A 14,851-nucleotide genomic window follows, 5' to 3' on the forward strand; every position below is an offset into this window, starting at 1 on the left:
ATGTTAAGTCAAATCATTCACATTACTTTGCTGAATCAAAAATGTTGTGTCTACTGCAGTTGTAGCATTTCAGACAATGACACAATAAGGTTTCGAGATTTTTAAACACAGTAGAAGCAGAGGGGAAAGTGTGCTTTGCTTAACATTTACAACTGATTGCCTTGAACTGGGGCTACATCTACACTGCAGAAATAATGCAGTTTGGCACCACTTTAACTGCCATGCCTCAATGCTATGGAATACTGGGAACTGTAATTTGTTGTGGCACCAGAGATCTCTGACAAAGAAGGCTAAATGTCTCACAAAACTATAATTTCCAAAATTCCCTGGCATTGAGCCATGGCAGTTAAAGTGGTGTCAAATTGGATTATTTCCACATTGAGATGCAGTCTAAGTAAAAAGAACAGATATACTGTAGGGCAAACAGTTACTGAAGTAATGTACAACAAAAAGCAAAAATCTTTTCCTGAATGAGATACTTTGCAGCCTGGGTCAGGCACAACAGCCAATATCCAATGACTACATGTCTTACACATTGATTATTCACCAGGCCCATCATTTCAATGAAATAATTGTTAGACTGTGTACTTGGAACATCGTTTACTGTAATAACTTTTCTACTGCCCTGTAACATTTACAAGGCTAAAAATAAACTGCATTTTAACAATTAAATGTGATATTAAATTCCTCTCAGGGAGTACATTCATTGAAGTTATCAAGGCCATTTCATCTTCCATTTACACAAGGTGCTGTATTTTATTTTATATATGTTTTTCAAATGCCTTATGTTTAATTAGACAAATGCCTCACTTATTAATGTATTATGTGTTGAAAATTGCATTGTCTACAGTATCAACTTAATTAGAGAAATGTATCCATAACAGTTCAGTGGGTGGGTGGAAGCCTTACATCATCAGCCTGTATCTCTGTTGCAGCTAGACAGGCAAAGTGTACACATTATTTTTTGGGTTCTCCTCTCTTCCTCCCCCCGCCCTTAAAGCAATATACACCTTAAAATCATGTTTAACCTGCCTTGCACTTTAACCACTCTTTATGCTTACCCACTGTTAGCGCTTCATCCAGAAATAATTTTAGTCGTCTGCTTCTGAGTCCAAACATTTTTCCTGTTTCATGCAGAAGCCCTTGATATGTTAGTCCATTCTGGCCAGCAGGATTTTCCATGAGAAGAGTTCCCACCACCCCATTCAGACATTCTGGAGGGGAAAAAAATATTAGGATTTTAACAAAAGTAAGAAACAAAATAAAGTTTTCTTTTTATTTTACAAAGACAGATTTCTTCATCCTGTCCTAAATACTTTGTGCCTGACCCAGGCTGCAATTCTATACATTCCCAGAAGTAGCAAAACTCACTTCTCTGTAGATTTACTATTCAGTTCTAACCTTGACTAGCATATGAATCCCTATTATACAGAGAGATTTTTCCATTATTTTCCTATTAAAACTACATTATGGTAAGAGCCAGATACTTTTTCATATAAGAATTTAGAACACCTACAGAGTATGTGCAAATGAGATTATGACTGTATGCCAAGAACTCATCTCTATCAGATGAACCAGTGTTGCAAAACCCAGAACACTTACACCTTTTGTGTACACCTTTTTTGTGTACAACAGCAGTAGTTCTTGACATCTTCTGTGTATATCAGGGATGTCCTACATTATGACTTACCTCTATTTCCTCCCTGTTCCTCCAATATCATCTCATACCTTCTCTACTTTCTCTTCAATAATCAGCTTTTCCTGATATAAAATTCACACAAGGGGAATGGCTATTCGTTAAGCCCTTTGTGGCACCACAAACGTATTGAGGGGAGGGAAAGAAAGGCATCTGCTTAGTAATGTGATGGTGGGTTATAACTAGCCCACAACAACTATAACTATGAAACAAGGCCCAGGACAGGTGTGCAATTAAGCTAGATCTCAAGTCAGGCCCAAAGTTTAAATTTCAAAAAACTAACTTACTGCCATGGAATCAGTATCTTACACAAAGTACCTTGTGGATGTGCATTCACTAGTTGTAAATTGATATAGGGACAGAGGGAGCCATCAAGACTATTCAAGGCTGGCATTGACCCTGCTGTTACATGAAGGAGCTTTCCACTGAGACTCAGCAAGTCTGTTTGGTTTTTCAGCTCTGAAAAGAAAAAGAAAAAATCAAGCTGTTACAGGCGAGCTATGATGCTGATACTGCCTGCAGTTTACATGAAGGGCTTTCCTTTTCAGGATGCAATTCAAAGACACTTACATTTAAAGCTGCAAACATATGCCACGAGCATTTGTACCATGCAATATTCATCTAATGTGGATGCACCCATTTCTCCATATACAATATCAAGAGAGGAAGGTTTCAGACCATCCATTTGTTTAATTAGTCCACACTATCTCCAGACTCTGGTCTATCTACCATTGCAAAGAGGACTAGGAAAGTCATGGTGGGAAAATGCTATTACTGGCTTTTGCTCATGATGACTACATGCTACCATCAATTTCCAAGGCCCCCACGCCTCTGTGCCCCAGATGCTGGAAGACAAATCTAAGAGGGGGCTATTGCTCCCATGCCCAAGATGTGGAATTACCTTGGGCATGTTTGGTTGGCCTCTATGGGGAACAGGGTATTGTACTGGACAGTCCTTTGGCATGATCCAGCATGGATCTTCTTACATTCAAAATGTGGGCTGTGTTATAGCAGGATAGCAAGGTGGCCATTTTCTCATGGCATCACCCTACCTGCCTGGTAATGTCTGAGCATGTGCAAATGACACTGGTGTCCTTTCTGAGAGAAAGCCACAAGCACAGGTCATCTCCCGATGTGTGTAGTTGCCTGCCAGCTTCCCTTCATTATCTACTTTTCTCCTAGTCAAAAGGAGGTTTACAACACAAACTAAATCTAGATACAGCTAAATTGTATAAGTTATGACATTGTGGTTGTCTACAGTGGCATCTCTAGAATTGGTGTCACCCAGTGCGGTAACTCATGGTGCCCCCCCATAGACCTCCTCCCATTTCACACCGTACAGAATCCTTAGGAATGCTTTTTGGTACTAATCTTACTGGTAAATTGTAATTCCATATTAATTGAATGTAATGCAAATAGTTGTGACATAAACAACTAGCAAAATTAAAAATTATGCCTTCAAATTACAATATTATATGCACAAACTAAATGTATTTTCATATACATAGTGAAGATTTGGTTAAAATGTGATGCTTTTAAAGAAAATTTTAAAAGAATAAAAAAATTCAAGTTAGCTTTTAAGATTAATTGTATTTTTATTGATGTATTTTTATATGTATTTTATTACTGATATATGTATTTTAGCGAACTGTAATCCCACCCCGATCCATCTGGGAGAGGCGAGAAAATATAAATAAATTATTATAAAATTTTCTAAAATTTTCAACTTTTTATAAGAAATAAAATTTTGAAATATTAAATTTTAATTAAAAAAAAATCTGGGGGCTCTCCTTTCTCCTCCCACTGAGCTTCAACCCACTTCCACAATCTTTTAAAGCATTTAAAAAGGAAACAGGTGAATCCTACAGCCCGTTTCTGCCAAAAGGTAGATATTTGAGGAGAAGTGGTGTCCACCCCCCATTAGGGTGTCACCAGGTGCGGTCCACACACCCCTGGTGATGCCACTGGTTATCTGTCTTCAAGCCATTTCTGACATACAGTACCCCTAAGGCAAACTCATCATAGGGTTTTATTGGCCAGATTTGCTCAGAGAGGGTTTGCCACTGCCTTCCTTTGAGGCTGAGAGAGAGTATGACTTGCCCATCGTCACCCAGCAAAATTCTATGGCTGACTGAAGATTCAATCTCTGGTCTCCCTGAGTCCTAGTCCAAAAATCAAACAGTGCACCACACACTGGTTCTCTAGATGATGGCATTACTGGGAAGTGAAATACAATTAAATAACTTCTCATACAAAAATCAAACACAGAATTAAAACAATTTTAATACAGTCGCCCCTTGGAACATGCAGAGGATCCATTCCAGACGGTGAGTTCCTAAATTCATGTATATTCAAGCCCTATAGGCTTGAATGGGGCATGTACATGCAGGGCGTGCGCCTCATTGGGGTTAATGGCAGTCACTCCTCCACGGATTTTCAAGTCTGCGGATTTCAATTTTTTTTTAATAATATGAAAAATGTTAGACAAGTACAACATGCCTCATTAGAAGACCCCTCTCCAGAAAACAGTTGGGGGCCAAAAGCCTATCAGAATATAAAGGTCTTTACCTCCTGTCAGAAGAAAAGCAGAGGGGGCGCAACCTAGCTTTCCATGTGAAAGAATTGGCTGGGAACATCCAACACTGGGAGTTGGCAACAGACCCAGGGAATTGGCTAGGGAACATCTTTCACCAGTAGGCTCACTTAACACACACATTATCCATTTTGCAGCATGATGTGGGGGGCTTCTAATCCCAGGCATTTTAAGAATCATCATTTGGTGGTTTAACATTGATCTGTTCTGCTAGAGCAGTGGTTCCCAAACTTTGGTCTTCCTAAAATTCCCTTCCAGCTTGGTCAATAGCCAGGAATTCTCGGAGCTGAAGTCCAAAACATCTTGAGGACCAAAGTTTGGGAAGCATTGTGCTAGAGGTTTTATATTAATTTTATGAACTGCAGTGTTTCTTATTCTTTGCTGCTGATTTTATTATGTAATTATTGTGACTGTTTACTGTTTATTTGATTTTTATGTAATGTACGCCAGTCAAGCACTATGTTTCAAAAAATTCTAAGCTATATTTTTTCAAAAACTAATTAATTGTAATTAAGAATTCCTCAAGTAGTCATAACATTAAAAATATGCAATCAACACAGTAGAATACTCCTTTCTGTTCCCATCTCTCACTTCGCCCCTCCACCCACACATTCCAACATGCCTTTTTAAAGTGCAAAACAAATTAAAGCATTTTCCTATTGCTGTGTGAAATTATGTGGAACAAAACTTCAAATGCAGTTATGTTTTTAAAAAAAAAAATCCAGAAGTACAAATGTTGTCCCACAATTTGTGGCAGTCAAGGTAAACTTTATAATTTAGAACATCAACTCAGTGGACGTAAGTAAAGGTGATATAGCTGAAGTGTCTTTACAGAAGAAAAATATGCCAGATGGCTTTTTTTTCTTGCAAGATTAAGATAGTAATATGAAGGAGGAAAAAAATTAAGTCCACTAACCATCATGTTTCCTAATTGAACACGTGTATGTTAAAGGTACCAACATTAAATGCAGGCTGCAGTTTAGTTTTATACACTGAAATCTGACAGAAATGCACAGCCAAAGGCATACTGGATCATTGTCAAATTAATGAAAAAGGCAGGTAGATGTTGCTTTCAATCTGAATTACCTTCATCTGTCATCACTGAAACCTGAATGCATACAAGATGATGTCATTAGTACTAGAAAGGGTAATCTTAAAGGGGAAAAATGCTGCCAAAGCTTCAGCTAACTTACAGTGAGTATATCTCCCACCACCACCTGTATGCCTTCTATCAATCACCAAAGTACCCTCTTACATATAGAATACTGAGGATGGAAGTATTTTTGGTGGAGGAAGATTCTCCTAAATTATTCCTCACAATTTGGGTCAGTCCGATTTGAACTGCTGCTTTTTTCCAATTTAGGGTGCATCTATACTGTAGAAATAATGCAGTTTGGCACCCCTATAAGTGCTGTAACTCTATTCTATGCAAGCATTTAACCTTCTCTGCCAGCATGCTGATGCCTCACAAAACTACAAATCCCAGAATTTTGCAGGGTGGAGTTGTGTTCATTAAGGTAATAAATTCCATTATTTTTACAGTGTAGATGCACCCTTGATTTTTTGATATTCCATGGAAAAAAGCACCAAGCATATGAGAAAGCTACAACTGTTAACAAACATCTGCAAAATGTATGTGTTATGTATAAGAAGGAAGAGGATGAAGAAAAATCTAGCAGCAACTTTATGACCAACTGATATAATTCAGCTTAGGTTTTTTTATGCAGAACATTATGTTTACACACATATGAAGTCTTTTAAAACGGGAGGAAACCATATGCAACCCTCAGCCATTTTTGTACTTCTCACAGTACCTATTGCCTCCCAATAATAACCTTATTTTAATTAAAAAAATAAATAAACCCACATTGGTTAAAAAAACAACCTTTAAATCATTTCAAGTTTCACCAGCATGGACCACTACATTGTCCACAGTGGGCTGAAGGAGGGAACAGAAAGTTGTTCCTAGTCCTTCCAAACTTTTAAACAAAGTAATCAGGTGGTTCATCACTGTCCTTGAAATACAAGTCATGAGATCTTCAGTCTTCCATAAAATAAAACCTTTTTAAAACGGCAATGAAAAAGCACATTGGTTTAGCTTACAAAGAGCATAAATGTTTCACTGTATGAGATTTGCAAATGCTACAGTAGTTTGTTCCCCTGAATCTAAGCAGGTAGATAAAGAACTCAAAGGCACACTCTTAATTCAAATGGATCAAATTTACAGAAGCAGAACCAAGCAGGATTTTTTATAAACAAATTTTAGTGGTGGTCTATATCCAGTTAAATTTCTTCTCATAGGATTAGTAAAAAGGAAGTTCAAATAAAGCATATCTTCAAGGTATTTTTTTAAGTTACATATTTTCTAAAATCATAGCAATATTTTTTTCCGAAACACAGTTATCACAGGTGGGTGGGTGTGTTTATGCGTGTTGCTCTCTACTGCTACTCACCTGTTTTTCCACTGAAAACCGCCAGCTTTGAATTTTCAAGTCCAAAAATGGATGACATGGTATTAATAAATCTGGTAAAGTCTAATTTATTATCTCCTTTAGGATTTTCTAGCAGGACCATTCCACCTGCAGATGAGAATGCAGAGTAATAAGAAAAATATTTTTCTAGTAAGTTATCAAGACTGCTTCACCTGTACTGTGAATACACAGTGGATTCAAACTACAGGAAAAGAGATTCCACCTCAACCTTAGGAGGACAGTAAGAGCTGTTTGACAGTGGGACACACTCCCTCAGAGAGTGGTGAGTTCCCTTCTTTGGAAGTTTTCAAACAGAGTTGGATGGCCATCTGTCAGGGCTGCTTTGATTCTGTGTCCCTGCAAGGCAGAATGGGGTTGGACTGGATAGCCCTTGAGTCTTCCACCTCTATGAGTCTACATACAACAGAAGTCACTTAAAGGGCACAATTATCTTCTTTTATCCAAGAACAAGTATCTTCATCAAAATCATATTTTTCAAAAATATAAAAATACCAATATTTTCTTTAAAATTGATAATAAATAATGCAACAATATGATCCAGATGTGAAATTCAAACTATTTTTTTTAATGGGACATACTGTGTAAAATTAATTTTATGGGATCAAAGGAGCATGATAATGATTTTTCTTGAATAATTTTAAGAATAACTATCCGTTTTGTTATTAAATTCAACCTGCCTTCGTACCTTAATCACCCACCAAACTGGTAGGACCTAATTATAGGTGGACATTCCCGCACTAGTGAATTAGCAAGATCAATGATGTACTAAGTGATATTTTCATTGTTTCAATATTAGCAACTTGCATTATTTTTATAATATATAATTTTAGGCACTTAATATGCCCTTTCTCCACCTGCTTCCAGATTTTAGTTCTCTCTTTTTGTACCATGAAAGGAAGCTCAAAATTAACAGTGCAAAATTATATATGCCTTCATAAAATTAAGCCACATTAATTTCAGTGATGATTACTCTCAAGGTTAAATAGTGCAGTCTCTATTGGCATCTATCACACAAACTGATTACATGAATTTGTTATGCTTTTATGATTGCTTCAGTGGTAAGAAAAGAATTTTACCAGCATGAAAAAAGTAGTGACTACACAGACAGAACCCCCAACATATACAGCCTTCCTCTCAATGATAGCAGTGACTAAAAAGACGATGGTGACAATTCAAAAAGCAGTGGAATATATTCCTACCTTGCTCTTTACCATTAACACAGATGTTCACATTGACATAAGCACATGTTGGTTCAATGTGATGATGCAAAGCGCCTTTGGCTAGTGTAATTTCCAGTTCTGATCCCTTCAGCTAAAGAAACAACAGTTAATTTTTTTTTACATCATTTTTCTCTGGTGCGATACGCAAAACCTCAAAGCTTCTAAAATTTGGGTAGACTGTCAAGAATTACAGTGACAATAGTTGTAAACTAACATAGAAATAACCATGCAGAGGATATCAGCAGAGACAAACTTAGGCTGAGAAATAAGCTTTCAACACTATAAAAAAGAGGTGTAGAAAGGAGTCAGAGTTGCACCTACAGATGACACACTTTAAGTCCGGGTCTCCTAGACCTGGCCACTAGGGGGCAAGTTTTACTGGCTATTAACCACCAGGAAACTGACAAGTTTCAAGGCTGAATTAATAATTCTAAACATTACTATAACATGGATTCAAGGTCTCTCACACACAAAACTTTATGATGCATTTTTTGCTGTTGTTGCACATTTCAGTTAAAATGATGATAGTTACACCATGAGAAAAACAATGACCTTTGAAGAAGTCAACATAATTTTATTGGGCGATATTCTGGTGATGGTTAGTTATCTATTTTTTTAATTGCAAACACCAGGATTTGTACTTTGAATCTTTTGAAAGAAATATGACTGGTTTGTATTATGACACAATACAATGAAAATTATTTCTTCCTCAAACTTCTGAATTCTTCCCTCCAACCTTCAATAAAGAATACAATGAGGGTCAGAGTGAATGCCCCCTCCCCCAAACAATATGGGATGGGGTACATAGGGATGGTTGAGCATGACTCAGTACTTGGTATATAGATATTGAAAACACTTTATGTCTTTCTTGGTATCTAAAGTTTCTTTGATTTGTGTCTGTATTTGGTCAGTATATCAGGGAAAGGATTATTGCAGATCAAATACGGATACAAATCAAAGTTGTATTATCAAACTTTCTTATACCTTTTACCTTTTGACATATTACTTCATTTTCTAGAGAAGTAACCATTACTCATTGTTTTCATGCTTGGAGATCCATAAATCAGGAACAGATGGACACTTTTACTGCGTTGATGAAAGGCAACACCCAAGATTCCTCTATCCTATTTGTGTCAAACACCTGTACCACGGCTATTACATACCTGTAGAACTTACTGTCTTTCTGGCTGTCCTAGAATTCCAAGCATTTGCAGTGAACACCTAAAATTCATCATCTACAATCTCCCAAAAACTACATGTAAACCTGAATTTTTCCCTATAAAAAGGATTGTCACCAATACCTTGTAAACTGACCTCATCTGTACAGTCAGCCCCCAATACCTTGTAAAGTGACCTCAACTGTACAGTCAGCCCCCCACATTCTCTGAGGTTAAGGGCACAGGACTCCAGTGAAACTGGAAAAAACGCAAATAACTCTATACCACCACCACATTTAACACAAAAAAAGCATGACCCATAGATTCAACCCACTGTGGATGCCTTCAAAGCAGTGGGGCTCTTTCACAAGGCAGAAGCGGGTGGCTGGTGGGGCTTACTGACACTTACATTGCTGCCCAATGCCATTTTAGAGGTCTCCAGAGCTTCTGTGGACTCAATTGTACTGGATCATTTTGAGTCTGTAAGTACCGAGGATGTGGACAAGATCCTTGGAAATGTTAGGAAGACAACTTGCTCTCTCGATCCCTGCCTCTCATGGCTAGCAGCTCAGGGAGGTGCGGTTGTAACTACAATGTTACACTGCATAATTAATACATCCCTTAGGGATAGGCAATTTCCAACCAGCTTGAAATTGGCCATAGTAAAACCGCTGATAAAAAAGCCCTCCCTAGACCCCCGTTGCATAACAATTATCAGCCTGTATCGCTTTTGCCTTTCTTGGGGAAGGTGATTGAGAGGGCGGTTGCAATCCAGCTTCAATCGATCTTGGATGATACTGATTTTCTAGACCCATTTCAAACCGTGTTTCGGGCGGGCTATGGAGTTGAGTCTGCCATGGTCGCCTTGGTCGATGATCTCCGTCTGGGCATGGACAGGGGTAGCGTGTCCCTGTTAGTGCTCTTAGACATCTCAGCGGCTTTCGATACCATTGACCATGGTATCCTTCTGGAACGCCTGAGAGAGTTGGGAGTCGGGGGCACTGCGCTCCAGTGGTTCCACTCCTACCTTTCGGGTAGATTCCAGATGGTGCAGCTGGGGGACGTGTGCTCCGATAAGAGGGCCCTTACATCTGGTATCCCTCAAGGAGTCATTCTGTTCCCTATGCTATTTAACATTTACATGAAACCTCTGGGAGAGATCATCCGGAGGTATGGGGCGCGGTGTTATCAGTATCTCCGACTGATTCAGTGACCAGGGATGGCATCTCTCCTCTAGATGCCTGCCTGAACTTGGTAATGGGCTGGATGAGGGAAAACAAACTCAGTTTGAATCCAGAGAAAACGGAAGTACTCATGATAGGTTCCCCCGGCCCGGGTTTGGAGGTTTGTCCACCTGTCCTGAATGGGGTCACGCTTCCCCTGAAGGACTCTGCTCGCAGTCTGGGGGTGCTCCTTGACTCGTCGCTTCATCTTACATCTCAGGTGGATGCGACGGTCAGGAGCACCTGTTATCAGCTTTGGCTGATACGCCAGCTGCGACCCTACCTGGGCCAGGGGGACCTTGAAACAGTAGTACATGCTATGGTAACCTCTCGTTTGGATTTCTGCAACGCGCTCTACATGGGGCAACCCTTGTACCACACTCGGAAGCTACAGTTGGTTCAGAATATGGCAGCCAGACTGGTCACTGGTGCCTCCAGGGCCAGTCATATAACACCTGTGTTAAAAGATCTACATTGGCTGCCAATTTGCTTCCGAGCTCAATACAAGGTGTTGGTTATTACCTATAAAGCCCTAAATGGCTTGGGCCCAGGGTACTTGAAGGACCGCCTCTCTCCATACAATCCGCCCCGCACACTCAGGTCGGCTGGGGAGCATTTGCTTAGCGTTCCAGAGTCTAAATATGTTGTAACATCACAGAGGGGCTTTTCTATCTCTGCCCCCAAGCTCTGGAACTCACTTCCCAGTGAGCTCCGCTCTTCCACCTCCCTTGACCAGTTCAAAAAGGGTTTAAAAACCCATTTATTCCAACAGGCTTTCCCCTAAACTGCCTTGCAGCTAGTTTTTCCCTCTCTAATTTGTAATCTCACCGTGTTGTATTGTTTTATTTGCTGCTGGCAGGATTGTGTTTGTGTTTGTGATTGTGATATGTATTGTTGATGTTTTTAATCTGATTTTTTTTATATGAATGTAATTGTATTATTGATTGTTGTTGCCGCTTTGATCTATGAAAAGTGGGATACAAATAAATATTTTATTTTATTATTTATATTAATAAGAACTTACAAACCTCACCACACGTTCATAGTCTCGTGAGGTCTGCAGTCCCTGTTAAAAATGAGACAGGCAGCAAATAATCCATGAATCATTAAATCCGCAAAAGTCAAACGCGCAAATATGGAGGGCCAGCTGTAATTGAAAACAAATATATTATTCTGTTTTTGACAAATATTTTAAAATTAATCATTCATGAAATGATACAGTGGGTATCTCCTAAGTACTTTTCTTAACTTCCCATTTATCAAGAGGGGCTGTTCGACAGTGGAACAAACTCCCCCGGAGTGTAGTGGAGTCTCCTTCCTTGGAGGTCTATAAGCAGAGGCTAGATGGCCATCTGTTGGGGATGCTTTGATTTGGATTTCCTGCATGGCAGGGGGTTGGACTGGGTGGCCCTTGTGGTCTCTTCCAACTCTATGATTCTATGATTCTATAAGATCACATCAGTAGACTTTCATATATATTTTTCTGTTACCTGTGTTCCCTAAAAGGGAATATTTGGTCAGTTAACCACAAGGAATACTTCTCAAGGGCAAGGCAAAGAGTTCTGTCCTTTTCATTCTGAACTGTGCCACTGAAATCAAACAATATTTCATTCTATATTCAATCGACTAAAATGCATTTGGCAAATGGTTAGAAGTTACAGGATGAGTCCTGTATCTACCTGAGCCAGCAACAAACAGCCTTAACTTCAGAAAGAACTGTGGAGTTGAAAATTTTTATCATGTGATAAATATTACTTAATACCATTCTCTGAAGATGCCAGCCAGAGATGCAGGCGAAACATCAGGAATAAATTAGTCCAGAACACAGCCACATAGCCCAAAAACTCCACAAAAAACTATGGATGCTGGTCATGAAAGCCTTTGACTTCACATTACTTAAGAACAGTTGGGCTGTGAAGGATGTTTCCAATCTGGGAGGATGGACAACAAAATGGCAAATACAGCTCAATGTAAATAAATGAAAAGTGCAGCGCAAAATCCTAATTTCAAAACTACATTGATAGCACCTGGATTAATTTGTTTTTTTATTTATATACCGCTATTCCCAAGATCATAGCGGTGAACATCAAGTAAGCTAATTAGCAAGCTAATTAGTGACAGGATTGTCAGGAAAAAACAGCCTTTTTAAGGCACCTGTGAAGAAGCTGGATTCTATGTTAGGGGTGATCAGATGGCTCAAAAGCCACTGAAAAATGTACAGTCGGCCCTTCTTATACACGGATTTTTTATACACGGATTCAAGCATACACGGTTTGAAAATGTTCCAAAAAAGTATAAATTTACCTTGATGTTCCATTTTTTATTAGGGACACCATTTTACTATGTCATTATATTTAATGGGACTTGAGCATACACGGATTTTGTTATACACGGGGGATCTTGGAACCAAACCCCAGCGTATAACAAGGATCCACTGTACAGTATATGATAACCACAGTTAGAAAACTACATAGGGTTTATTATTACATACCAAAAATGGTATGTAACCAGAATTGGGATACTCCAGGGCAGTGATGGCAAAAATTTTAGAGACAATGGCCGGTTACAAACTGGCACTTTAGTGCGTGACGAGCACGCACTAGGGTTACAAAAGGGCGGTGCTTCCGCACCGCCCTAACCCTAATGCGTGCTCGTCACGCACTAAACGGAGGTGGCCCTTCCATACGGCCGCCTCCGTGAGGACGTCACGGCCGCGCTGCCTCTAGACGGGGCGGCGCGGACGTGACGTCCTTGCTCCGCGCCAGGGCGCTTAGTGTGCCCTGAACACGGAGCAGGAAGGAGCTCCTTCCTGGTTTAGTCCGCTGGGCGCAGCCTTCAGACGGCTGCACCCAGCGGACTAAAAGAGAAAGAGGCCAAGCGGCCCCTTTCTCTTCTCCCCACCGCCACGGGATGTCCTTGGGGCTTGAAGCCCCAGGGACACCCCTTTTCAGGCTGCGGGGAAGTGGCGTTTTGCTGCTTCCCCGCAGCCCGAAAAGCAGCGGATCGGGGCCTCAGCGGCTGCCGCTCTGCACACTGAGGCCCCGATCCGGCGGGGAAAGGGGCGGGTGCAGACCGCCCCAAATGGGCGGTCTATAACCCACCTGAGTGTCCAAACTGCAACCCAAAACCCATTTATTTATCGCAAAGTGCCATGTGCCTCTGACTTTCTAGTAACAAATTCTGCAAACTCTGTGCTGAGGTAATGGCATATGTGCCCACAGAGAGGGCTCTGAGTGCCACTTCTGTCACTCATGCCATAGGTTCACCACCACTGATCCAGGGTAACCACAGTTGGGATACTACACAGGGTTACCACATTATAGGGTCTCCACAGTTGGGATTTTTTAGATAGCATAGGATTTTGATTATTACATAGCAAAAAATTGCTATTGAAGAGTTGGGAAAAGTCCAACCAAGATGACTGGGGGCTAGAACGAATACTCTATCACAAAAGGTTACAACAGTGCCTCTTAGATTCAGAAGAAACACAAATGGGGTGGGAGGGGTATGATAGAATTTTCTAGAATTATTTATGCTGTAGAGGAAGCAAATAGAATGAATCCACTTCTCCACCACCCCACAATATGTCAAACCTGCATCACCCAATATAGCTGAATGATGGGAGGTTTGGGAAAGACAAAACAGAAGTCCTCCCATACATTTCACTGTTAAACTATAGAACTAGTTGCCAAAAAAAGAGGTGGTTTCATAAGGAGATCTCATCACTCATGCTGGCTACTCAAAAGGGAATTGGATGGCTATATGCATCTTCTAGGATCAAAGACAGCATGCCTTGAAAACCAACTAGAGAGAAATAGCAGCTTTCCGCTACAAGAAACGAAATGCATGTCCAGTTAAGCCTTCAGTCTGAATGATACAGGACTGTCCTTTTTCATTCATTGAATAATAAATACAAATAAAACACTGCAAAAAACACAAACTGAATGACAAACACAGATAAAACTTTGAATAAAATATATAAAACAATGGCATAACTAAACAAAATGGTCTTCGCCATACAATAAAATAACATCATAGATAATGCCAGCCTGAGAAGGTTCTCTCTTTTGGTCGTACTAGTTGGGCGTCCACCAGAATTGGGACACAAAGTAGAGCCTTTCCATCAGGTGCTAGGTGCAAGCAGGTTAATATGGTTCTTGAGATATCTTCCTCCATCAATCATGCAACAATCCTTGGTCTCCCAGGTACGTGTAAAGTGTTCAAAAGAAATTAGAGGGCTATAGAGTTCAAATGAGGCAACAACAACCCCAAAAGGGGGGGGGGGAGACCAACAAAAAACCCTACTCTTGGGGAGTGTGGGAGACATGGCATATAGCTGGCCATGCAAACTAAGTCAGGAAAGGGAAAAGGCTGAACCTTAGTGCCACAATCCAGGAGGCCTACAGGCAAGGGCACATATTTATTATTATTATTATTATTATTATTATTATTATTATTATTATTATTATT

At 40.0% G+C, this 14,851-nt stretch overlaps 1 protein-coding gene across 1 annotated transcript in view; it reads right to left on the reverse strand.

Moving 5' to 3' along the window:
• Positions 1-14,851, reverse strand: part of IARS1 (isoleucyl-tRNA synthetase 1) — a 125,897-nt gene that overhangs the window by 14,580 nt on the left and 96,466 nt on the right. Inside the window, 4 exon segments of the mRNA XM_042449814.1 lie at positions 1,062-1,214; positions 2,015-2,155; positions 6,743-6,868; positions 7,981-8,092. Of these exon segments, the coding sequence (XP_042305748.1) occupies positions 1,062-1,214; positions 2,015-2,155; positions 6,743-6,868; positions 7,981-8,092 (532 nt within the window).

This window comes from Sceloporus undulatus, chromosome 2 (assembly GCF_019175285.1).
Source record: "Sceloporus undulatus isolate JIND9_A2432 ecotype Alabama chromosome 2, SceUnd_v1.1, whole genome shotgun sequence".
Lineage (NCBI taxonomy): Eukaryota > Metazoa > Chordata > Lepidosauria > Squamata > Phrynosomatidae > Sceloporus > Sceloporus undulatus.